This window comes from Callospermophilus lateralis, chromosome 13 (genome assembly GCF_048772815.1).
Source record: "Callospermophilus lateralis isolate mCalLat2 chromosome 13, mCalLat2.hap1, whole genome shotgun sequence".
Lineage (NCBI taxonomy): Eukaryota > Metazoa > Chordata > Mammalia > Rodentia > Sciuridae > Callospermophilus > Callospermophilus lateralis.
The window spans coordinates 95914771-95940203 of record NC_135317.1 but is presented as its reverse complement, the minus strand read 5'-3'; the positions used below and the strand labels follow the sequence as shown (position 1 = coordinate 95940203).

Sequence of the window (25433 nt, the reverse complement as noted above, 5' to 3'; positions counted from 1 at the left end):
CTAACTGAGCCTCCTCTGGCTTTGGGACAGCAGATCTAAGTACATTTTGGACCTCAGGAACCTAGGGTAAGAGTCTTTCTCCATGAGGCTGTGTACTTTTCCCTGGGCCTGGTCAAAGCAAGTCAGGGACGGCTCTTGCATGTTCTTCCTTGTGGCTTCTCGGGTCTGGAAGTCGATGTTTACCTAGAGACACAAACAGAGAGCAAGTTCACAAACCCCCAAGGGCCAAGCTATGTGATTATCACTAATGACAGCATCTTATATCTTTAAGGTGATATAGGCTTTTTAAGCTGCCATCATGGATCTCATCTCTGAGGATCACAGCAGGAATCCTGTGCCATCTGAAGACCAGATATTCTTAGTTTCAATTTGTAAATAAGGACACTGAAGAAAAGAGAGACTGCAAAGCTTGCCTCAAGTAGAAGGAAAAGTTGGGAACAGAGTCAAATTTTAAAACCCCAAATCAATTTACTCCTAATTCAAACATCTTGATTTCAGGAAAGGGTTAGATTCAAGCCAGGTGTTAATGCAGGGTCCCTGAAGTAAGGTTTTCCCACTGTACTTTCCTAACTAGTGCTCTGTAGAGAAAGACCCTGGTCAGAATGTACGGCTCTATTCCAATCAGCATTATAAGGATCCTCTAGCATCCTATTCACCTGGTGAAGACCTCATGCACTCCCCAGCCTATACATAATTGAAGAGCTCCAGATACGCAGCACTCCTGCACTCATAACAAGTATTTTATTCAGTTAAAACTCTCCCAAGTGAAATTCTGCAGGATAACTCAGAATGGCATTTCACAGAAATTCACCTCATTATACATAATTATAAAAAAATATAAGGGCTGGGATTGTGGCTCAGCAGTAGAGTGTTCGTCTCACACGTGTGAGACCCTAGGTTCGATCCTCAGCACCACATAAAAATATGTGAATAAAATAAAGGTACTATGTCCAGCTACAACTAAAAAATAAATATTTTAAAAAAATATATATAAATAACTCCAAATGTTCATTAATGAGCAGTGGCAAATATTGAATAGGTACTTTATCTCTAACAGAGTAATCTTGAAAGACAGGTGATATTATTCCCTTTTACACTGAGGAAAATGAGAGATTGAGTAAATTGACCAAGATCATACAGCTAGTTAGTGGTGGAGCTGAGACTGGAACCAAATCCCAAAGCAGATCTCATTCCATCAAACTCTACTGTCTTGTAGGAGGAGAACAAACAAACATGGACTCAGTGGCATCTACTCTTGCAAAATCCCTATAGCAACACAGTTCCTGATAGCATATGTATCAGAGTCAGCTTCTGCTCCTAAAAAATAATCCCTTTTCATTGAGAGTCACCAGAGTAATGAGGCTCAGTTCAGTAGAAGAAAGTCCTCATCAACCTGCATCCAACCCTCTCCAAGGAGAGAGACGTGGGCCAGGAGCCATGGACAAAGGTCTGACAAGATGGGTGCCCTGGCCAACACACCTCCCGTGGAGCCTGCACATCCACAAACTCCTCAAAGATCCTGTGGGCCTTGGAGGCCAGCTTGGCGGTTGACCTGGTCTTCTTGAACTCCTCGCAGGCCAGCCAGAACTCCAGGTTCTCCTCGCTGAACTCAGTCTTCAGGAAGGCGCGGAAGGCGGCCACCCCATCTAAGGAAGGGAGGGAGATGGAGAGAAAAGAGACAGGACAAACTGAAGTCCAAGAACTAGAGAAGATAGAGAGGTGATAATGATGTGGGGGCGCCCCTAAGGGTCCAAGCTCACTGACGCCACACCCCCTTGACGACCGCTTTCTCTCAGACACACAGGAACCCTGAGAGCAAACGGTGCTTCTCCTCCAAGGATCAGAGCGATACCAAGGAGGAATGTTCAAAAAGCCATAATCATAAACATGGGGAGGCCTGGCCACAACTGGTCAGCCCTCAGTGTTTATGAGCCATTCCCTAATGCAGAGTCGGTGGTCCCTGGGGCTGCTGGTTGCTAATTAGGCCAAGGTAATATAGGCATTCCATACTGTACTCTAACCCAAGTCAATACCCTGAGAAAACACACGATCTGCTGCAAGACCAACTAGAGGCGAACCTGTGTGTCTCAGAGCCAGTCAGTGACCAGAAAAATATCTGAGTAAACCCCTACCAAAACTCAGTTGATAATGCCATCCTGCTGCATGGACCCCATTCCCAGCCTCTTTCAGAAAACCTTTGAGGCCCTGTTTTTTGATGTTTTATTCCATATATTCTTTACTTAAGATTTGCCTATCAAATTCTGTTTTAATTTGAGGTAGATTATAATTTTCCTACCAAATAATTTAGCAATTATCATCCCCTTTCATTCTTATTAATCAGAGGCATCCACATTGCCAAGCAGAGCTTTCGATCGGCACAAGGTGATCAGGGTCACCACATCAAGTCCAGGAGGAAAATAACATTCATTTACACCCTGTGCTTTCAGTTAAATGTTTTCATTTTAAATATTTTTTTCATGAATTATTTTAACCCTTAAAGCTCCCCTCTAATCCAGGAACAGCTACAGCTTTCCATATACTGTCCTCAGAAGAGGAGCAGATACAACCCAAAATAAAGAAGTGCAACGGTGGTTAAAAGTGACTCTGGTGTTAATTTTTATTTCTTTTCTGAAATTCACTAGGAGGACCCACTGTTCACATTTCTTAATTCTAGATGATGATGATGATGATGATGACGACTTGGACATCTGATGTCCATGGATATGCGCCAGGTCAGGGTGTTGGCTAGGATCATTGAATAGGTTGTCGGCATCAGGCAGTTGATATATTTAAATGTTTGTTTTTTTATTTTTTTGATACATTTTTATTTCTCCTAATAAAAATAAATCATTGTATGTTTTTGTCTTTCAAAACAGACGTTCTAACGTCCACCCTGGAACAGTCATAAAAGCCGAGACTTTGCATCGCAAGAACCAGGGATTTGAGAAAGACGAGGGTTTTCATGGGGCTCCCAAAAGCCAAGCTTTAAATCACAAAGAGATTTGAGTTTTGAGATCTGAATTTAACGTGTTTTAGAAAAGTAGGGTGGCTGGTTAATTTACCATCCACACCTGGACGTCTCTGCAAGTGAAGGATGTCGTGTTAATGACATGGGGACAATCTGCATAAACCAAGACCATCACAGATGACACCCAGAGCACATGGTCACCAGACTCTGAGCCATGGAGAGAGGGGACAGTAGGGTATAGTGTAGGGTTACTTCCCATCAGCAGGATGGAAGTAAAATCATTCCCGTACCTGGGGAGGAACAGGAGAGGGACATGGTTTAGGCTAAAATGAGAAGTCTACTCAGGGCACCTCCCATCCCATTCCCCCACTGGGGTCAAAACTCTAGAAGGGAGTAGGAAACCAAGCAACCACAGAACAGTAACATGGCAACATTTAAGCAGAGATGGCCTGAGAATCATGCATTCAATTCAAGTGGTACTTGAATTGACTAATGTGAAACGTACTGACCAAGGTCTCTGGATATATCAGAGAACAAATCATAAAATTACTTCCCATTAAATCTCTCATGGATGCTTTCTTGGATACCCCTCCCACACTGGGGCCTCTCCAAATTTCCCATGGTGTAGATTCAGAAGTTTCCAGAGGTGGCAGAATAAACTTGGGTCTGAGAGCAAGCATGCCTTCCAGAAGGTCTCCGCTGCCTGGAGCAGCCTTCCAAGGACATCCAGTGCCCTCCAGGTCAGCAAGGAAAGACTCTGAGCAGTGACCACAGAGGACCTGAGAAGACCTGGCCCCCCTAGGCCAGAGGTCTGTCCACCTGCCTCCATCTTTTCTTTCCAGGCTTGTTTTTTGTTAAGTAAACTTATTTTTAATTGGCACATAAAAATATAAAAATCGTACATATTGGTAGTGTAATATAAGGTTTCAAGCATGGATAGATTGTGTAATGTTTAAATCAGGTTAAACTCCTGAAACATTTATCATTTCTTGACAGTAAAAACTTTCAAAATTCTTTCTTCTAACTTTTTAAAATGTACAATATACTTTACTGTCTGGTGTAATGCTGTCATGCATGCAATAACATCCCAGAAATTCTCGCTCCTATCCAGCTGTAGCTGAGTACCAACTGACCAGTCTTTCCTGATCCCTTCCTCCACCTCTGGTTACCAGCACCCTACTCTGTGAGGCCAACTTGCTCAGAATCCACCTCTAAGGGAGCTCGTGGGCTTTGTATCTGTCTTTACACAGTTCCCACTGAGGTCGGAGAGTAGGAAGGAGAGGGGAGTCAGAAGGGCCTCTGAGCCTATGTGTTCACCTAGAAGAGGAACTGGAAAGGGACTCACGAGAGTCTATTGTTTTTAATCTCAAAGAGACAAAGTTCCTTGAATGGGAGAATTTGTGTTGGATTTTATTTTGTTTTTCACCAAACAAAAACAGGTGTTTGCGAGCAAGTTGAATGTAGTTAAAGATAAGGAAGGGAAATTCCCTTGCTGCCTTCCTCCATGGTATTGGTTAGGACATCCCTGCTAAGGAAGCTCTGTCGGGCCCTAGGCAAGACGAGGTTCATACAGACTCTCTTCTAAACTAGGTCTCAGCTTTCGTGGGCCTTGTGTGGATTAAAAGAAATAATACCTGCAAAGTGACCCCCGCAAGAGAGTTACCGTCCTTCTTCCCATTTTACAGAGGAGGAAGTTGATGCTGAGAGAAGCAGCTGGCCTGATTTCACACAACCAATAACATGTAGCATTAAATTTAAGGTAAACACCATGCCTGTAACCCCAGCGGCTTGGGAGTCTGAGGCAGGAGGACTCCAAGTTCAAAGCCAGGCTCAGCAACTTTTCAAGGCCCTAAGCAACTTAGCAAGACTCTGTTAAAATAAAAAATAAAGTGGCTGGGGATGTGGTTCAGTGGTTAAGCTCCCCTGGGTTCAATCTCTGGTACCAAAACAAAACAAAACAAAACTTAAGGTATACTAACCCCAATTCCATGTAGTAATGATGCCATTCTCGTGGATTTATTTATTCATTCACCCTCAGATGAACTGGCCTTCTGCTAAGTGCTAAAAGCAGACACAGCAGCAGGGTGTCCTATATACACTTGCCATCAAAGAGCAGTTTGAGCCAACAAAACATAATTGTGGCAACATGACAAAGTGTGATAAGCTATACAATAGGGAAAGTACCTAGGGCTAAGAAAGGGCCTAGGAAGGGCACCTGGGCCAGAGCTGAAGCAGGAAGGAAGATCAACAGAAGGAACAAGCTTTTAGGCTCAGACAGGAAGTTAAGAAGGAAGCTAAGAGAAAGAAGGAAGGGAAGATAGAGAAGAGAATTTCAGGAAGAGGGGACCACATGCATAAAGGCTAGCATTAGGAAAGTTCATTTGAGTAATTAGAGTTTAGAAATAGCAGTGTTTGATAATAATCAAATAGCCAAAAATGATTGGGCTTATTTTTAGGATGGGCTTTTGCCAAGAGGCCCATGAACGAGCCAGAGGGATGGGAGGCCTGCACAGCCCTGCAGATGGCCAGGGAAAGATCACTACCAGGACGAGGAGTGTCCCCTGGGTCTAGGGCTACCCAGAGCGCTAAGCCAGGGGTTGTTAGAGCCATGCAGTCACAGCGGGCCGGGGACCTGGTCATACTGTGGTAAGGATAGTGTGACTGAGAGGGAGGAAGTGGAAACCGTCCATTCAGATGTCTCTTGCAAGAGCTGAGAAGGAAGAAGAGAGATGAACCAGCATAGATGAGAGGGAGCCATCAGGAAAAGACTTGTGCTGCTTATTGGTTTGTTTATTAAGTTAGCTTTAGGTCTGTTTAAAGGTTGATCGGATCAGAAAAGGCTTTCTTGAGCAAGATGAATTGAGGTTAAAGGAAAGAAAGGTTAATTTTTTAAAAAAAAAATGCTGCCTCTAGGAAGGCAGAAGAAATAGGTCTGAAAGCAGAATTATGAGGGTGAGAAAAAGGAAAGGCCATTTATGAATGCAGAGAAGTTTCTAGCATTAGGTGGGGAATTGAAGGAGTTGTCTGCTGTTGGCTGGGGAAGGAGGGAGGAGTTAGGGGAGGCAGAGTCTTTCTTCTTACTTATTTATTTAGGGTTTGGGGTAGGGGCTTTATTTATTTACTATATATCATTGGTAGCTTGGGATTTTACAAAACCCAGCTCAGTTTATTTTCACAAGGCTGTTCCATAGATACCATCACCCCCATTTTCCACAGGAAGAAACAAAAGCTTAGAGAAGTAGATTCAATTGCTCAATTACTCCATTGGTAAGAGGAGAACCAAGATTTCCAGCCGGTTCCACGTCACTCCAAAGCAAACTCTTTCCAGATGCGTTTGCCAGCAGAGGTGGGGAGAGCAAGGAGGGAGAGAGCGGAGAGGAGAAGAATGGTTATTTGGAAAGAAGGCAAGTTTTACAGAAAAGGGACCAAGAAGCAGAGGAACTTGTCCTTCGTAAGGACAAGTGAAGAAAAAGAGAATGGTAGATGAAGACAGAATATAAAATACAAAGGAATGTATCTGAGATTCATTGAGCTGGACAATCCTGCTCTTTATAAATTTGGGGTGAGGTTGCCATATGGACTACATCCAGGTGCTAGGTTTTGGAGCTGTGTGTCTGACATGAACAAATCATATAATGCCACCCCTCACAGAACTTCCAGACTAGTCGAATGTAAGAGATATTTAGTAATAATTTAAAATACTTAATTGAATAAGTACAATAAAATAATAAAATAATTAATTGAATAATCCCAGATGCTAAAAGAGTGCAAGAGTAAGCCAGGTACAGTGGCGCACACCTGTAATCCCAGTGGCTCGGAAGGCTGAGGCAGGAGGATTGTGAGTTCAAAGCCAGCCTCAGCAAAAGTGAGGCGCTGAGCAACTCAGTGAGACCCTGTCTCTAAATAAAATACAAAATAGGGCTAGGGATGTGGCTCAGTGGTCAAGTGCCCCTGAGTTCAATCCCTGGAGAGAGAGAGAGAAAAAGAGAGAGAGAGAGAGAGAGAGAAACAAGAGTTGGGAACAGCCACCTTGGAAAAGTGAATACAAATGAACAAACATGAAGGCCTAGACTTTGAGGCCTGGGGAGGCTTACCATGCACCAAGAGAGAGGAAGAACTTTTAATTTGAGAGTGTATCTACCTCTCAGAGAGAGGACCACCCTCTCTGAATGAACCTTGAACCTTGAAAACAGCCAAGATTTAGGAACTGGAAGTTGAGGGGAGAAAAAAGGAAAGACAGATATCAGGAGTTTAAAAAATCAGAGAGGCTTAAAACAATCACAGTGAGCACTTTATGAGTAATTCCTTTGGGCACCACACCAAATGTTTTATGCTCCCTACGGCCCTTGCTCCTCATGGCAAATCCATAGCAGAGGTCCTGATGTTTCACCATTTGAAAGCAGAGAAAAATAAAGCTTAGAGAAGTGAAGTGAGTTGCCTGAGGTCCCACAGCAAGTGGCAAGGATACCAAACTACAAAGCCAGCATTTGCATGTGTGTCAGTGGTCCAATCTCCAGATCTGCACGATGGTGGGGCCCAAGAGCTGCCTCTGCCAGTGTACAGAGCCTGTATAACCTTGGAAAAGTACCTTAACATTTTAAAGCCCAGGTCTTCTCATCTGTAAAATGAGAACAATCTCAGGACTTGCTGCCCTGGATTGCTACCAGGATCAAACGAGGCAATCCATGCAAAAGTGCCTAGTATTCATTATAGGCTGTCAGTAAATGTGAGCTCTTCGAGAAGTTTGTTTTACAAAAAGGAAAGTGGAATGTGGAATGTTGAATTGTGTATGGTCACCTGGCCAGCAACAGGAGGGAAGTGGATTGTGCACATCTGTGTGACTTCAGAGGCCACACTGCCTGACCCTCCTCTGATAGTTAGTATATGGCTGTCCCAAAGGAAGGAAGGACAGTAACCCTGGTTAGGCAACACACTGGACTGCAGCCCTACCAATGAGCATTTGGCCTACAGTCCTGGAGATTCTCCAGCAGGAGGACACCTGCCATCACCTTCACTGTGGTGAGAACTGAGGCCATTAGGTGTCACCAAGAACCTGGAATCTGCCTGCCCTCTCTTCTCCCCCACAATGCTGACCACCAGCCCTAGCTCCACTCTTACACTTAGAAAGACCAAAGCATCTTCCTGAGGGGCTGTGGCGCTGCCCAGAGCTGACAGGTGTCTTTCCACCTATGACGAGGGACTGCGGGATGCTCTTTCAGGCCATCTCAACCCAACTGGAGGCCAGCATTTCCAGGATGGGTCAGAGGGAACAGGAGGGGAACCCAAGCATAATATGGCACTTGGAAGTTGCCAGGAATTTCAAGGGCGGAGCTGAGGGATGAGGAAGGAGAAGAGAATGGCCCAGCTCTAGAAGGCCTTTCGGGAGGCAGGGGGAGGGCTGGATCTTGAGAAACAGCAGAGAACAGATTGCCGCCAAGACGCCACCATAGACAAAGGTCACAAAGGCCCAGCAGACTGCACCTGCCCTCAGCCCTCTGTCCACACTTTTTCCTCCTACCCCCTCTCAACCCTGGCCTCCTCCTACCTTTTCACATTCCCAGGACCAGCACTGAGGAAGGCACACCGTGGAAGGTCACTGTGCAAAGATAAGCTGTAGCCTGGGACAGTGGAAGTGAGAAGGGACAGGAGGCGTCCACTGTCTCAGAGCCCTCCTCCTGCCTGGAGCAGATGGCGGCAGCAGGCTTCCAGGACAGACCACTTGCCCCCCACATGCACACCCCTCCTGCTTAGGCAACCTAGCAAACAAATTGCACAGGACCAGAGCGGGTGGGATTTGCTCCTCTCGTCCTTGTCACTTCTCCCCTCCATCCACTGCCCCCCTCCTCCCTGCAAGCATTGTGCTCTCTCCTCCTGCTAACTCCCCAGCACCTTTCCCTTGGCTTCTATCCTGTGCCATCCCCCCCCACCCGCCTTTCATCTTTCCCCTCCTCCCCACCAGGACCCTCCCCTTGACTTCTACTTATCCATAAACTGCTGGCTTATCTCTGAGCTCATCAGTGTCCTCCTGCATCACTCAAGGTGGCCACCCTGGTAGCCACAGTGAATACCATTCACTGCGCTTCCTCTGCCATGGCCCATGCCCCCTGCACACTGGAACCAGGGAACCGGAAAAGAGCAACTTTCCTCAGACCCCAGAAGCCATTCTGCCTGGAATGGTGTCCTGGCTCTAACGCACACCAACAAGAAGCTTGACCTCTCTGTGCCTGGGTTCCCTCTTCTGTGAAACGCAGATGCGAACAGCACCTCCTCGGGAGCGCTACGTCGTACAACCAGCTCACACATGTCAACAATGCACAGAATGTGGAACAGAGCGCTCCATCCGTGCTAGCGACGGTTGCTTCAGTGGTGTTTTGGTGGTGCCTAGTGCAGAACATAACACACCCAATACCAAATACAGTCCTGGTGATTTAAAGGGGTCAGTGGGTGGTGAGCCGCTTCGAACAATGGGAAAGAAATGGGGGTGGGGGAGAATCTGCCTTTCAGTCACTGCATTTCATTTCATTTGGGTTTTCTTTGCATGACCCTCTAAGGAATCAAGACTTTAGGAAGGTCACAAAATTTTTATATTGGTGCCTGTCCAGCAGCAGGAAGAGAGAGGCTCGCCCAGGAGTCCTGGAAGGGTGGACAGAATATCGCCATTCTCTTGAGCATCCACAGAAACTCCAAGAACATACCGGAGCTGCACATGCTGCGGCTGCTGGCTCTCTCCCTCTAGTTCTTTGATGCAGGGTGCTTACATAAGGAAAGAAACTGGGTCACTATGAATGAGCAGTGCAGCTGGTGCAGCAGGGAGGGTGGCTTAGGTAACAGTTCAAGGTCCAGCAGCCCTGGTTAGCTGGCTTCAGGGGTGGGCTGGAGCCTAGCTCCCTTCCCAGACTTGGAAAAATACAAGATCACAAGGCGAAAAAAAAAAAAAAAAAAAAACATAAGCTCTAGACTTATTAAAGTTCTCCCCCAAAGATCAGAGTCCTCTTGTATTCCTGATCAATCGGAGAAAATAGCCCAGTGAATAGGTTCCAAGGTCAGACAGAGGATAAAACTTTAAAAGAAAATACATTTATAAAATACAAGATATGTATACCAGTGATGAAATCAAATTGTCCTTGGTTGGGAACCATGCCACTGATTTGAAATTTGTGATGAAAATACAATCAGGAGCAGAATGTTTATTTTGTGCTATCTATGAAATGAAGGTTTTTAACAAATAACTGGAGCTAAGCAAGATTTAGGTAGAGAGATAACAACTACAGCCAGTTATTTATTGGCAAGTAATAGGTATGCTAATTATACTTCAGTCTTATGAGTAATGTAATTTTCTTCAATGATCTGTACTTTGTTAGTGTATATATAGCAAGATGACATATTTTAATCATAGTAGGACTAGAAAACTGTGAGAATCTTTGTGCTAGGAAAGACTTGATCATGTTCTATGTTGGACACAGAGAAACAGGGATGCTCTAAGGCTGCATGTACCTTACTCCTAGGATGTGAGAGCAGGGGAGGAAGGAGATCCTTGGCCTTCCAACCCCGCTTCCAATGTTCTATCTTAATCCACAAGCAGAAGTTGAACTAAGCCATCAAGAAAAACAAGGTAGAGACAGTATCTACAACTACAGCAAGAAATTGACAAGGAATTTTCTATCAATGGGGGGAAAAATAGACATACCCCTAATTGGGTGAAAGCATAGCATTCACAAATGACTCGTTTAATAAAGAAGTAACATAAAACCTCATGTGCATCCGTCCATAGCCTAAAGGATTTCAAAAATTAAGTATCCAGGATTTTTCTCAAATTGGTTTGATGGGGGAATACTGCAGAGACTCTCAAAGAGGGAACATATCAAATTCACTTGCTGGGCTTTTAAAAAATACATCCCTAGGAGAATTTCCTTGCTTTCATGGGAGAAAGAGGGAAGAATGAGGAGAGGATTCCAAAGGCTCAGAGGCCCATAGGGTGGGTGATACAGAACCTGAATAAGTCCCACTAGTGATAGTATCCCCAATCCACTGCCTCAAGCTGCCCAGGGGATTAGGAGGCTGGTACAATCTTGGGCATAGAGGATCCTTAAAATGCATGTTTTTAATGTCATGTTCTAAGAAAAATAATAAAAACAGCTACTTTTCATTGAGCTCCTCCATGTGCAAGTCGTTACATTTAGCATTTAACAACAGCTGTCACAATGAACGCTCTTGACTACACTAGGCAAGTCCTCCCATCCCCCTCTTACAGACGAGAAGAGTGAGGTTTGCAGATATGAACTCATTTGCCACACAGCTGGTTAGACAGAATGGGAGTCTGTCCATTGGCTTCCATCCAGACCTTTCCACCAAGCCTGGTAAGTGGCCTGGGACAGCCCAGGCACTCCTTCCACAAAGGCTAGATGGGCAACATTCCTGGGTGCCAGTAAATTCCCAACAACGTGGAGAGGGTGGCAAGGAAGCAAAGACGCATCTGTTCCATGCCCTCCACCTCAGTTTCTCCAGAAAACACACAGGCCATCTTTGTTGATGTCCTGTTGACCCTCCTCCCTACCTACATGGAATCCGTGCCACATGCTGGATGGTTAGAGGCCCACACAGCCTGAGAGCTGCAGAAAGCAGCAATACAAGATACAGTATTTTGTGTGTTTCTTGGAAAGCCAGGGCCACCTGCTCCGACAGCAAGCTCCAGACTCATGTTTTCCTGAGTGTGTTGGAGAACAGCCCTTGCTGTACCCCAGTGTGCACAGACGTTCCTAAGGGGCTTGTAGAAAAAACACCCCAGGGGTTCTGATTCTGGGGATCCTGAAACAGGAACCAAAATGCTCATTTCTCATAAGCTCCGGACAGGAGCTGGTGCTACCTTCCTTGGATCTCACTTTGAATAACACGATTCCAGAATCTTCTGGCTTAGAGAGGGTTATGGCGGGGCAGTGAATGGAAACTGTGTATTCTAGACTTAAAGGGCATTTAAATGAATACTTTAAGAAATTTAATGAGCCGATAACTTGGTCTTTGTTTATTTGATTGGGGTTTTCTGCTTGGTGACTGTGTGACCACTTCAAGTCATTATATATTTTTTATCTCAATCATTATCTCAAAGGGAGGTAATTTTTAGAAACTCAAAGCTTCTTTATTAGTCTCGTTTTCTCAAAGATAAATGATCACTCTGCAAATGCAAAACCTAGTCCTATTGCACTTAGTGTGCCCTGGGCCAGATGGTGACAGGTCAGCATGGACCCTCCATGCTCTGTGCAAACGATGAAGCAAGGCCCAACTTCCATACAAATGCCCAGAGTGAGGCACTAGATCATCTGGGTGAGGGGTCAGGTGAAAGAAAAGGGTAAGAAATGCAGCCTACCACTGTACCTTAAAACTAGAATGAGTCCAATTATTTGTACAAAAAAAAAAAAAAAGGAATGAGAAATGGAAGAGGGAGACAAAAAAGAATGGAGAGAAAAGGGGAGAATTTATTCAGACACAGCGTGTCCCTCGAGAAGCTGGACAAATCAGAGCATATGCCTGAACTGCATCAAGAATGAAAACAGAAGACAAATTATTTTGTTCCTGTCCTCTAGCAACCTGTCAGTAAAGATCTCACCCAAATGAGGAAGCTTCATTCTCCTGGGTATGAGCTGCAAAGCAGAAAGACCTCTGGGGGCTCATATGTGTGCACAGATACACACTTGTACACACACACACACACACACACACACACATACCCCTTGGGACAAATACGTCCACAACTCACAAACACCAAGTCTGATTGTTAGTGGGAAAAGATGCCAAATTAACACACATTAGAAACCCTTCCTAGTTAATGAAGCCATCAGCAATTTCAAGTTCAGTTACAAAGAAAAAAATGAGCACTTAGCTAATGGTTACTTCCCAGGCCTCCTTGGGTGCCTTTCCTCTTTGTATTGCATTTGTAAACAATATGATTGGAAATAAAACTACTCCAAATATTTGCCTTCCAGATTTTTTTAAAATTCTAAACCTTAAGAAATAGCAGAGTTGCTTTCCTTTTGCCTGAGATTTGAGCCCTTGAACTGCTCTGCCAAGGAGGGACTGTGCCAAGGAGGGCAGAAGCCTGGAACAGGGGCACCTCGGTCCCCCTTCTGGTAGCTGGAGCCATTTCAGCTTTGAGGCAGTTTTACATAAGCCTGCAGGCAGCGCTGAGTCAAACCACCTGCTGTAGGTGATTGGTTACTGTCCAGCCCCCACATTTGCTACAGAACACCCCAGGACGAGGGGGTAGAACTGGATCCAGCTGTAAACACGAGGTAACAGATTTTTCAAGAGGCTAAGTAGTACTCCATCAAGGGCACCCAATTATCCAGTAGCAGAGCTGGGTCAAAATCAGGAACATAGATTTGACTCTCAGTCAGTGCTATTCATTTAATTGTTCAAATACCTGCTCTCTGGTGAACTGGAAACCATGCTCTAAACTAAAAGCAGTCCTTGTGCTCCAACACTTCTAATATGGACAGGACAGAATTTAAGAGGGACGATGAATGTCAGGATTCCATTTGAAATCTCAAGGCCACCTACAATGTGGTCACACACTCTATTTTTTTCTTGTATTATTCGTATGCATGCCTGTCTCCTCGGACAGCTACATTCTCCGCCAGGCATGAACTGTGTCCTGTTCATTTTTGTGCCCTATCCCAGCTGCATAGTATAGATTTTGTACATAATGAATACTAAGCACCTCCTTTAAAAAATAAATGAGTGACCAAAACATCTAGGCAGAGGAGGGATAACAAAGGTGTTCTATAATTATCCAGATTTTCATGGAATAAAAATTTTAGGGAGGATAGCTGCCCACGTGTGGAGAATTGCCAGGGAGTGGGTTCCAGACTAACACATGTTTTCTAAAGCTCAGTCATTCGGCGACTCTACTTTCTACTTAGGATGTTTTCTGTCTTAATTGAAAGCTCTGCACACATCTCATCAAAGCTGTCCCTCCTAAGGGACTAGCACATGTACAATCCCTTTGGAAAAGCTAATCAGTCCTGATTGAGTCACAACTTCAACCCAAATTCATTAGACTTTTAGAAAGTTGTCAACACCCTTCAAAGTAAGCTGGCCTCGAACTCCTCTGTAGCCCCACAGAGGGGTAAACATTCAAGTTCAAGTTCTAAAAGCTTGAGATTCTACCAGTGATTCTTAACAAGGACTCCTTTCTTCTCAAGGACATTCATTCCACCAGCTTTTTATTCCAAACTAACAGAGATAAAAACAGAAAATCAGATTCCAAGAAAGATCATAGAACTTCAAAGCTCAAAAAGCCCATTTCTGTCGTTATTTGACAAAGAAGCAAATTGGTGTCAGCTTGAGACTCCTTAGCCAAACCCCGTCTCAGAAAAGTGTCCTTGCATTCCTGGAAAACAAAAGCATCTCTGACAGTAGCAGAAACAAGTATCTTCAGATTAAGAGACACTGAATTGAGCAAATAAAATTAAACCTCTTAAATCTCCAGGTATTGCCACTGCCACAATACAAATGCACCCCAAGCTTCCAACACCTAATTTCACCTCCATAAACTTGTCTATAAGGGATTAATATTAATCAGTGACTACAAAAATTTGCAACCTTATGCTCAAGGCATAATTTATTTTACATTTGATAAATTTTTAAAAATCATTTTTTAAAATACCACCTTATCCTTATACACATCTTTGAACAGAGAGCCCAGAATCCTCTAAAGGCGTCTGTTCACTTATGAAGTTTCTCATATGCAGGTGACAGGTAGCAAGCAGGTATTTCTAACCCCATTTTAGAATGAGGAAACAGCCTCAGGGACTTGATCTAAGTGAATCCATTGTGAGGCGGAAATAGAAATTCAACTTCAGGATGACCTTGAATCAAAACCAGCCAGAAAAGGCAGCATAAATTGGTAGTGACACTTGTTTTGGCAAATTCAACTCCAGAAAAATCTTCAGAACAGCCTCATTTAAAAGAAAGAAAGAAAGAAAGAAAGAAAGGCATTACTGTCAAATCCTAAATGTTATCATACATATGCCGTTACCTTGCTAAATTCATGGCGTAAGCTTGCTGTGTGGGGTTTAGCCATATGGTATGTATGCTGTATCTATGCTGCTTTATTTTCCTGTCTAAGTACAACCCATAGAATACTAAAATGACTATTTGTCTCACGAAATTACTTGTTACAATATGTGCTTATTCTTAGATTATGCATTTTATTTTAAAATCAATTCAAAAGTAGTTTATTAAGAATCAAGGGCAGAGTCAGAGGAAACTCTTCAAGTGGAAAGAAAAAATCACTCCTAGAGACATCTTCTGAAGACCAAGGGACTCCATCAAGACCACCCACCTCTATCAAGCTGACTTGGAATTGGGGACAGATCTGACTCCCACCCAGCCCCTTTAACTTAATTGTACAAACTATGTTCCCCAGTTAGGTGGAGTCAACAGCCAAACACCCCTGCTCCCAAATCAGTCACTGACATGACACACTTAAGGGGAACATCAAATGCCTGCCTGAGACCTTCCAAATCTTACAGCACCCCCTTTTTTCTTCCCCATCCCTGCTGTACAACGCCCTGGTATTTAATGACACTGGGACTTCAAAGCCCAACAACTTTGGACTTGCTCAGAAAGAAAACAGAGAAAGAGCTGGAAAGTTGGACTGATAGCAAACTCCATCCCCACACCACAACAGGACAACTCTCTCTGTCTTTGCAGCAAATAAAAGATACCACAGACAAGGAAAGAAGAAATGGGAGAGGAAGAGGGATAGCAGAGGCCCTGTTCTAGTCAGAAACTGGGGGCTCGATGCAGCTGAGGCAGTCAACCCTCAAAACAGAACAAGAAAAGTCAAAATTCTGTCTTGAGTAAATACCGAGCAAGATTCTTCAGTGACCTGCAGAGAGGTCATTTAATTTTATAAACAAGATCCATATGGAACATAGAGTCTCTCAGACCATGGAGCCCATCTCTCCAATCCCCTAAACTAAACTCTCTTTTGTTAAAATTGCTGATTGAATATTTCTGAAATGTCCTCCTCTCCCTCAAACACCACTAAGATTTGCTCAGGGGAACACCTAGGGCACAAGAGGGGATAAATGAAGACCATATCTGGATTTGTGTGTGTGTGTGTGTATGTGGTGCTGGGGATTGAACCCATGGCCTTGTGCGTGTGAGGCAAGCACTCTACCAACTGAGCTATACCCGCAGCCCACATACCTGGATTCCTGCAACTCAACTGCTGTAACATGGAATATGGCAGGACCATACTCTGAACCCAGAAAACAGATGACCTTCATCTCTCTACACGTAAATTATCCATTTTCTTATCTCTGTGCTCCTCCAGGAGGCTTTGTGAGTAGGGGACCCACTCAGGTCTGGAACGGCTCACCCAGTACCCGGAGCCCCAGAGGCATCTGGTGCAAACTTTTATTAAAAGAATGACTCGCTGAAACGTGAGACCACCTGAATTCTACTTACATTTATGAGAAAGAAGCACGTCAAAGGAATCTGCCCACCTTGTAGCTTCTTCTGTGGATAACCTCCTAGGAAAGAAGAGATACCACTCTTGAGTATTTCTGAAATGACCTCCTCTCCCTCAAACACCACTGAAATTTGCCCAAGGGGATAAGTAGGCACAAGAGGGGACAAATGAAGACCAGACCTGAATCCTGCAAATCGGTGGCTATAAATTTGTGCACTCCTAAGTGATGGTTGGAAAAACTTCAAGGTGGGAATTTGGGAAATTCTGAATATCGACTTTCAGTCTAAACAAGGAAGTGAAGTAACTGGTTTAAAGGCGTCAAAGTAACGGTAGAAAGAAACTGGTCTTAGAGTCAGAAAAGTTAGGCTCAGCTCGTGACTCCATCTCTGACTGTCACCTTGATATCTTCCCCGCTGAAACGGAGATAAATCATGCCCATTTCTGAGCTGTGTGAGGGTTAAATGAGGCGACACCTGTGACATCACTTAACACAGTGCCTGCACAGAATAGGCGGGGAATCCAGATCATCTGAATCTAAGCATATTTTTAGAGTAGGTTTGAGTGTTTATTTCCAAATCGAGAGCTCAGATTGACAACTAAGTAGAACCAAGAAGTATCCTTCGCCACCCACAGCTTTGTGAGTGATGGGGGGGTATGGTTTTCTTTGGAGGAAAAGGAGGATTCCTATTCCAACATCACTAAGCCATACATTCCTTTCACTCATGCTCAGGGATATTAAAGCAGCTGCCAAGAGGCAGGAGTTTATTGTCCTGTGTCTTCTCTGGTCAGCAACCAGAAAAGAATGGGTTATATAACCCCACGGTGGGCACCCCGCAGTGGGCACCCCAGGAGCGCTAGGCCGCCATACTACTCACTTGAGAGCCCGGTTGGGTTTGTCGGGAAGAATAGCTGTGAAATCACTACATGAGTCTGACTTGTGAGACAGGCAGCCCAGTCGAGTCCTCATGCCTTTGTTCCTGCAACAAGCACGGGGGCAGAAGGACGGGACTGTCACGATCATCATCGTTGTCAGCTCCAAAGGGCCCCTGGAACTGCGGCTGCAGGAGCCAGCACTGTCCCCCTACCCCCAGGGGACCCCTGAAGAACCAGAAGAGAGCACCTAGAGTCTAGGGCTCTCCTCCCTCCTTAATGTGACTGCTGATAGGTACCCTACCCTACTCGAGAGGCTTAATGCTTTTTAAAGCTGACACCGACAAGTTGATAGTAAGTCAATGAAGGTCATTAGCTTGGAAGAATTTCTAAATTAGGATTCTCTGTAGGGAAAGGAAATACAGTGGTGACAAAATAACAATCCACATTTTGCTTTCCTGCCAGGAGGGCAAAGTAGCAGCAGCAGCAGCAGCTTCTAATTGCAAAACCCCAGAAGTTGTTCCACACCACCAGGGAAGGACAGCTTGCAGAAGGCAGAGTGCACATCGGAGAGTCAGGGCGCAAAGCCTAGGGCTTGGAGGCTGGTCGGTTCCCTCTCGGGTTCTCTCCACTCATCCCACCCCTAGGTTATATAGGAATGAATGGCTGCGGACTTCAGGGATTGATGTCTACAGGGGAGCAACAGGGCAGTTAACACAATCCACAATTAAGAACCAAGATCTCCTTCATTAGTTCTTACACTTGCTTAACTAAACTCCTGTATTCCTATTAATACTTTGGCTTATGTCAATGGGCATATTTAAATTTTTAACACTTTTGTTTAATTTCTCATACTTTTTATTTTCCGAAGGACCCACAAGGTGACAGGATCCAATGAGAAATTTTTCCACCATCTCTGACTCTCAACGTTAACCCTTATTTACCTTTTAACCAGGGGTTGGCAAACCAAAGCCCTCCAAGGTGCCTGTTTACATACATAAAGTTTTATTAGAGCACAACAACACTGTTTGTTTACATATTATCTAAAGCTGCTTTCAAGGACAAGGGTGAAGTTAGGTAGTTAACCCAAACAACTGAAAAATATTTGCTCTCTAGCCCTTGACAAAATAAGTTTGCTAACCCCTGACCTTTCTCCATGGTAACTCCTCCTGTTGAGGGCAAAGGTAAGTAGATGGGGTTTGCTATAATCAGATCAGGGCTTCAGATTGACTTATAAAAGGAACTGCCACGTGCACATGGGTAACCAATTACCATGGAAATGGTCCAAATTACCAACAGAAATGGCCGTTTCCCCCATTGTAAGCAAGTCCTTTGGCCAGACTTTCTTTCCCTCCTTTTCCCAATCCTGGGACTAGGCAGAGGCCTTAAAGATCATCCAATTCAATCACTTCCTTTGGCTCAAATAGGTTTCCATCCCTGACCCTGTAATTCTCTTTGTTCATAGAAATCTCATCCTACAAATGTCTTCCACTGAGTTGGCATTGTATTTGGCAGGGATGGACAACATTTGTATGCTACAGCACATCTCCAAAGAGCCTCTTAGGGCTGGAACATCCAAGTTTCCAGAAATATTCTCTCTCCTGCAGAAAATTGGCCTGCACATCCCTGTTCCCATCTCTGATCTCCGCCAGACCACACCAGAGTCATCTACTGGCATTTCAAAACATCGGCAAGAGCCATCGCCTCTCCTGAGACAGCAAACATCTCATGTGTCCACTCACTCTTACAAACCCCAGGGTGCCCAACAACAGCTATGCAAGCAGCTGATTGAAGTGGCTCTGGAGCCATCCAGTTCTGTGAATTCAAGTTAAAGGTCCCACTCATGCTGTACCAAGACCAAACTCGACTTCTAGCCAGGCAGTTCGTCCCAATGGCCTGGGGATCATTAATCATAAAACAGTCAGGTACTGCCCCCAAAGGGCAATTAACGGACTCTCAAAAAGTGGCAAATCCACACAAGCCATTTAAGAAGGCTTAGCATGGGCCAGTGTGAGGGGGGGCTACTTGTTACCAAGACAACAGTGACTCCCAAACCACTGGAAAAAGTCTTCAACAAAATATTCTTTCGGGGCTGGGGTTGTGGTTCAGTGGTAGAGAGCTCACCTAACACTCATGAGGCACTGGGTTTGATCCTCAGCACCACATAAAAATACATAAAATAGGGCTGGGGCTGTAACTCAGTGGCAGAGTGCTTGCCTAGCATGTATGAGGCACTGGGTTCAATCCTCGGCACCGCATAAAAATAAACAAATAACATAAAAATAAATAAAATAAAGGTATTGGGTCCATCTATAACTAAAAAAAATTTTTTAAATATTCTTTGGGGCAAAATATTTTTTATTTTCCACTTTTCTAGCTGAGACCCAAGTTGTCATCTTCTAATAAGTTAGTTAGAGCTCAAATAATGGGAGAAACACAGGTAAAATTTTAAGTTACTTAAAGAAGAAGAAGAAGAAGAAAAACGGGTCATGGTGGCACAGGCCTGTAATTCCAGGGACTCAAGAGACTGAGGCAGGAGGATCCCAAGTTCAAGGCCAGTCTTAACAACTTAGCAAGGCCCTGAGCAATTTAGACAAACCCTGTCTCAAAATAAAAAAATAAAAAGGGCTGGGGATGTAGCTCAGTGGTAGATCATCCCTGGGTTCAATCCCCAGTGCTAATAAACTAAAAAAATATATTAAAAAATAAAAAGTTAGACGTTCCCCCGTCTTCCACCCCAGGAAATTACAGAGGTCTTAAATGGTTCCAAACAAGCTCATGCACAGTCCCTTGTTCCCCCCACCAGCCACAGCCAAGAGGTCCTACCAGTCAGTGGGAGAGTGGAGCTAAGGCAAGTTCTGCTTGCAAAACCCCAGCTTTGCAAGAAGCACACAGACAAGAGCAGCTCAGTCCCCACAGAGGCCTGGTGGACAGAGGCAAGTGGACCACCCAGGGGCTTAAGGCTTGGGCCAGGCTCACACAGCAGGGGAGGTGGGAAGGTGGAGAAAAGAGCAGAGGAACAGGGACAAGAAAGGTCATGGATCCATTACCTGCGTGGCATCAGTAAGGCAGCCATACAGGCATCCGCTTACGGTTAACCCTTGGGCTGGTTTGCTGGGACGCCGGGGCAGCAAATAAGACTGCGGGGCTCAGGGATTTACCCTTTCACGTCCTCTCACCTAAAATCAAAGAATCTGCTGTAAGAGGGGCCACCCTCTCTCATCTGACTACACATTTCCTTCGGAGGACTATCCACTAATGGAGCACCTCCCCACACCCCAGCTCCCACAAATGCCTACTTGTCCCTAGCAGGGGTGACCAACCAAGGATGGACAAGAACAAATGGTTGGGTGGCTTTACTCTGTTGACCACTGGTAGGAAGTTCCTACCTCCCCAACCACTGGCCATCAACAGAAAGTGGGGCATGTGCCTCCAGGGAGACACAGGCCTGACAAACCAAAAATTACTGTTCTCTTTCTCTTACTAGAGTGGGGCCCAAGTGACCAGCCAGGAAGGGAGGGGGAGGGGGGCAGCCCTTGCTCCAGAATGATGTGGTTGGCTGCTGCTCTGTCCCAGGTGGGAGTGTGTTAAGGCTTGGGAGATGGGAGCAGGAGGGAGGTTGGAGCAACTCCAAGGGACCCTGCTCACTCCTTTACAGGGATGACAGGCGCAGCCTGAAGAAATGAATATGCAAGTCACTCTTTCAGACCCATATGGAGGTTGCGTGACCTTCCTCAGCCTGAGGACTGGCCTACTCTTGACCCGAGGCAGGGAGGACAGGGGGCGGGGAGAAGAGGATACTGAGGGGGAAGGCTGATTGACTTATAGTCTCTCTCCTGAGGGTCCCATTCTCAATACTTCAGGCCCTTTGTTCCCACAGAAGAGAACTGATAGGAAGGAACACGTGAAGAGAGCAGCCTATCCATAAAGGGTTCCCCTGGGGAACTCTGACACCAAACATAGAATCCATTTTCAAAGAAACCTAATTTAGATAGATAAGGCTCCTATGTGAGCTACGCCATTTAAATTATTTTGGTATTACCCTGAACATTTCATAAATACTTTTTTTTAAATTGCTCCCCTAATAATACTATAATTAACAAATTTAAAAAGAATGCTTCGCTAAAACTAAAAGAGGAAAAAATTAGGTTTTATGCAAAGACTCATCCCCATAGATTGTGTTCCCCAACACTAGGAATACTTCCCCCAATCATTGACCAAACTGGGCTTACACCTGCTTGCCCAGAAGTCAGGAAATCAAAGCCCTTTACAATGGTAAGGGCCCCTACAAATCATTCTTGGGGCACCTTGCTTATGGGATTCTCCCCCAGGAGTGGGGGAAGCCCCTGCCGGTGGCCTCCATTATCCTGGAGCTGAGCGCAACCAGAGACTACTACCCACATATGACAGGCAAGGTCATTTAGGGCAGGAGACCACTCAACCTCTGTTCCTGCCTGGTCGTCCTTCCCATCCTCACTGCCAGCCCACACTGGTTTGCCCATGCTGTTCAGACACCTGTCTCTCTGTCTTCCAAATCCAGCTCTGCCCAAATTGCCCCTCAGCCCCGCCCCCCACCCCCACTGATCCTTGATGAGCTCAACCTTGAATTCCATTAAATGAGAACTAGGAATATACTCCAACCCAGCTGCCTTGACCATTTCGACAGCTTGGGGCTCTTATCCCAATTGGTCCTAGACTTTTGGGGGGTGGAGGGTGGAATCTAGGGGTTGCCCAGAGCCCAGGAAGTTCAAAGATGTGACTGCACCCATAGGGAGTATGCTCTGGTAAGTGGACACCACCTCACAGTTGACTCTGGGGCAGACAGGATGGGACATAATGGAAAAAAGGATACTCAAGGAAAAAACAGGTTAAAAGCAAAGATTTATAAAGAAGGGGAGAGAAACTAAGAGACTCAACTGGGAGAAAGCAATCAATATGCATGAAGAGGCAGGTTAATTAAATATGGATAATGCAATCGGTGCACACGGACACCCCGGGGAGGAAAGAGAAAAGCAAAAGCAATACTCACTGTCGTTGACCAGTCCTCATGGCCTGCAGGTCTTTACCAACTGGATGGTGAGAGAGGCTGTGGGTTAAGGAGCTCTGAGGAAAGAGTAGAGCTTGCTTTTAGCAGTGAAGTCCTTGGCAGGAGAAGGGCATGTTTGCATGGACACAGGCTTGCGCACACATACATACACAGGCATGCGTGCACAACACACCTCCCACCACTTGAGCCAGGCAGCAAGCGGCCTCGCTGAAAGCTCTTCTCTCTGCTTGTCACATCCAGTAAATACTGAAGCAGCCTACACCCAGCAGGCGGCGGCTCAGCTCCCGGGCACGGTCTGCACGCCCATCCTCATTGGCAGGATGCAGGAGGTGCCCCTGAGCAGAGCTGACCTGGCACGTTTCCCGCACCTTCCTCCTCAGCCTCACTAACCTGCAGCTCCTCTGGCTGCAGCTCAGGGAGAAGTCCCCATAGCCCACAGCCGCCTCTCTGCACCCAGCGAAGAGTAGGTATTAACTCTTTCGGGCCACCAAAGAGCTGAAAATCAAGTGTCCAGAGGACCCTCTTCTAATGAGCTCTGCTGCTGGTTGAAGACTCGTTGCTGCACAGGGAGCAGGGAGCATAAAGATCTTGCCCCAGACAGCTGCTGACAGCAGGAGCCAAGCTGAATCAAATCTCCTAATGAGCCAGGAGGAGGGGGACTGTCTTGCTGGGTGTGATGTGATGTGATAAATGCAGAGAGCAAGAAAGCTATGGGGCAGGTCACACATCTAAATTCCACCCCCTTTCTCCCAATTTCTATTGTGCTGCACTACCAAGCCAAACCACACAGCCCTGAAATTACCCCTCTCTGCCACATCTCATCTGTCCCCTTACTCTACAGAGACACCTCTCCCCCAGCCCATTTCCACTCCCACCCCCCACCAGTGCCAACCACACCGCTCCCCACTTCTTAATGAGAAATTTCCACCTCCTCCGCCTCCCCAAACATGCATATTTCCAACCCTGTGCTCCTGCCTCTCACCTGGTTTTTCCTACAGAAGAAACTCACCTCTCTCCCTCATCCATCACCTAGCAACTTCCCCTACTTGCATTTGTGATGGAGTGCGACTTTTCTCTTTGTTCTGCCCTATCTGCACACTGCTTCCCTATTTTCTGTCTCTTTTCCAGTTTTTCTCCCAAGCCTCTTTACCCACCTGGATTTTCACACTGCCTGCTTCTGTTCCACAAGGAAGCCTTCCTGCTTGCCCCCGTACAGTGGTTCTCAAAGACTGGTGCCCAGACCGGCAGTCTCAGCAGCATCTGGGAATGTGTGGGACATGCCAATTCTCAGGCCCCACCCAGACCCACAGCATCAGAAACTCTGGGGACCGTGCTCAGCCTTCCAGGTGATTCTGATGCAGGCTGAAGTTTGCAAACCACTGCTCTGGGATAAAGCTTGCCTTCTGTTCATTACATTCTGGGTTTCTAAGGCTGAGTCTTCATTTTCCCCCAGGAACCGACCAGTTCCAAGTACACCTAGACTAGCTGCAAGTCATTTCTGAAACCCAGCAGGTAACAGAAATCTCTACAGAAAGTAATGGCTTTATAATAAAGGTAATAGATTCCATTTGCTTAATCTCTTACAATGCATAAAGGACACATACTGACACTCGTCAATCACATGCCATGGTCAGAGAGGGTGTTATTATTCCCAAGTTACAGATGAAAAAAACTGAGGCTAATAATTGTAAAGTGCCTCTTTTCAAAGCAACGCAATGCATAAGAGGCAGCACAAGGAATTTGTGTGTCTTGTGACTCTAACAGCAGAGCTTTTTCTCCTACGTCATGCCACGACCCAGTCTTTCTGGGCAAATCTATTGGTGCTGAACCTATATTCTGACAGTGAATGATTCTGCCGCAACTATTCATTGCCTGATGATAGGATGAAATAAAAATTCTGATGCTAGCTCCATAGTGACTCATTGTCTCTCTCTGAAAATGTCCACAGTGCTTCTCGATAAGGCCAAGGAAACTTTGTGCTACAAAACAAGATGCAAAAGTTTTCCATTCCTTGTAACTCCTGTCTTGAACCCTGATGCTAGCTGGAATTTAGAACTTAAGCAGAAAGAGAATCCTTCACTTCTGGGCATTTTTTTGGCACAGTGTATGTAAGGAAACTGATACACAAATACACTAATAAATAAAAGCCCATTGATAAGCACATCCCTAGACTAAGATATATTTAAAACATAAGGTAAATTCACAGAGCTAATATTTAATGTGCATAGTTCAAGTTTAATAAGCATTTAGTATGGATCAGACAATGTGATTCCCAAACCTCATACACTGCACAACCGTCAGTTACCCACTAAACAGGCACCATAGAGCAGATCACCTGTATAATAATCTGTGCAGGTTCCATTGCAGTTCCACACTGTGCCTGACAATAGTTGGTCCTTGAGTTATTTAATTCTCACAACAGTTTTCAAGGTCAGCATCTTTATCAGCCCCTTTTACAGGTAGGAAAACAGAGACAAGTCATTTATAAGTGGCAGAGCGGAGGCCTGATGTCAAACTCAGTGCTGCTGTGCCCGTCACTTTAACACAAAGGTGGCATCATGAAAACCCCCTCCTAGTCTCCCGCTGCCAAGTCTGATATCCAGGATGGAAAGGGATTGGGGAGAGAGGGCAGGGCTGCAGATGGGCTCAAGTCTCAAGTGGAAGCTGATCAATATTTACCAGCCATCAGAATCCTCAATTAGCCTTTAGAGAAAGAATATAGTCACAGGAAGTCAATAAGCCACATTGAAGAAAAGAATGAGCTTAGAAAGAGCAGAGAGACGAGAATGTGTGGATATGTAGAACAGGAAGAAGGAGAGAAAATGAAAACCAGCCCAAACATGTAAACACTAGGGAACTCCAGAGCACCCCAGTTTGAGAAATACAGACCTAGTCCAGGTACCTCCTTACAGAACTCTAGCGTAATATTCCAAAGAGAGGGTGCATGAGGAATTCCAGGGGGATATCAGGCTGAACCTAAGGTGAAGTCCTCTAACATGGTCTTCTTCCCTGAAGGAAGGAGACAGGAAAAGACTGGTGAGTTTGAGTGCCAGGAGGTTGGAGCACATCCATTT

The 25433-nt window shown here is 45.3% G+C and overlaps 1 protein-coding gene across 2 annotated transcripts; it reads right to left on the bottom strand.

Moving 5' to 3' along the window:
• Rgs8 (regulator of G protein signaling 8) lies at positions 1–23590 on the bottom strand. 2 transcript variants are annotated; one of them, XM_076831788.1, is made up of 6 exons: positions 23514–23590; positions 22342–22415; positions 17318–17419; positions 16439–16503; positions 1480–1646; positions 1–183 (listed from the first exon to the last, which is right to left on the bottom strand). In XM_076831788.1, the coding sequence occupies exons 2-6, from the start codon at positions 22359–22361 to the stop codon at positions 1–3; spliced, it is 537 nt and encodes a 178-aa protein (XP_076687903.1). In that variant the 5' UTR covers positions 22362–22415; positions 23514–23590. The 2 variants fall into 2 exon arrangements, with proteins under 2 accessions (XP_076687903.1, XP_076687902.1); XM_076831787.1 differs by lacking the exons at positions 22342–22415; positions 23514–23590 and adding an exon at positions 20363–20388.
• Positions 23591–25433: the final 1843 nt, after the last annotated feature.

Coding starts and splice junctions, on each gene's coding strand:
- Rgs8 (XM_076831787.1), bottom strand. CDS start 20,388: ATGGCTGCCTTACTGATGCCACGCAG. Junction 1,647..16,438: donor CGTGCTTCTTTCTCATAAAT/GTAAGTAGAATT, acceptor TCCCTTCCTTAG/ATGGGGTGGCCGCCTTCCGC. Junction 184..1,479: donor ATGTGCAGGCTCCACGGGAG/GTGTGTTGGCCA, acceptor TTGTGTCTCTAG/GTAAACATCGACTTCCAGAC.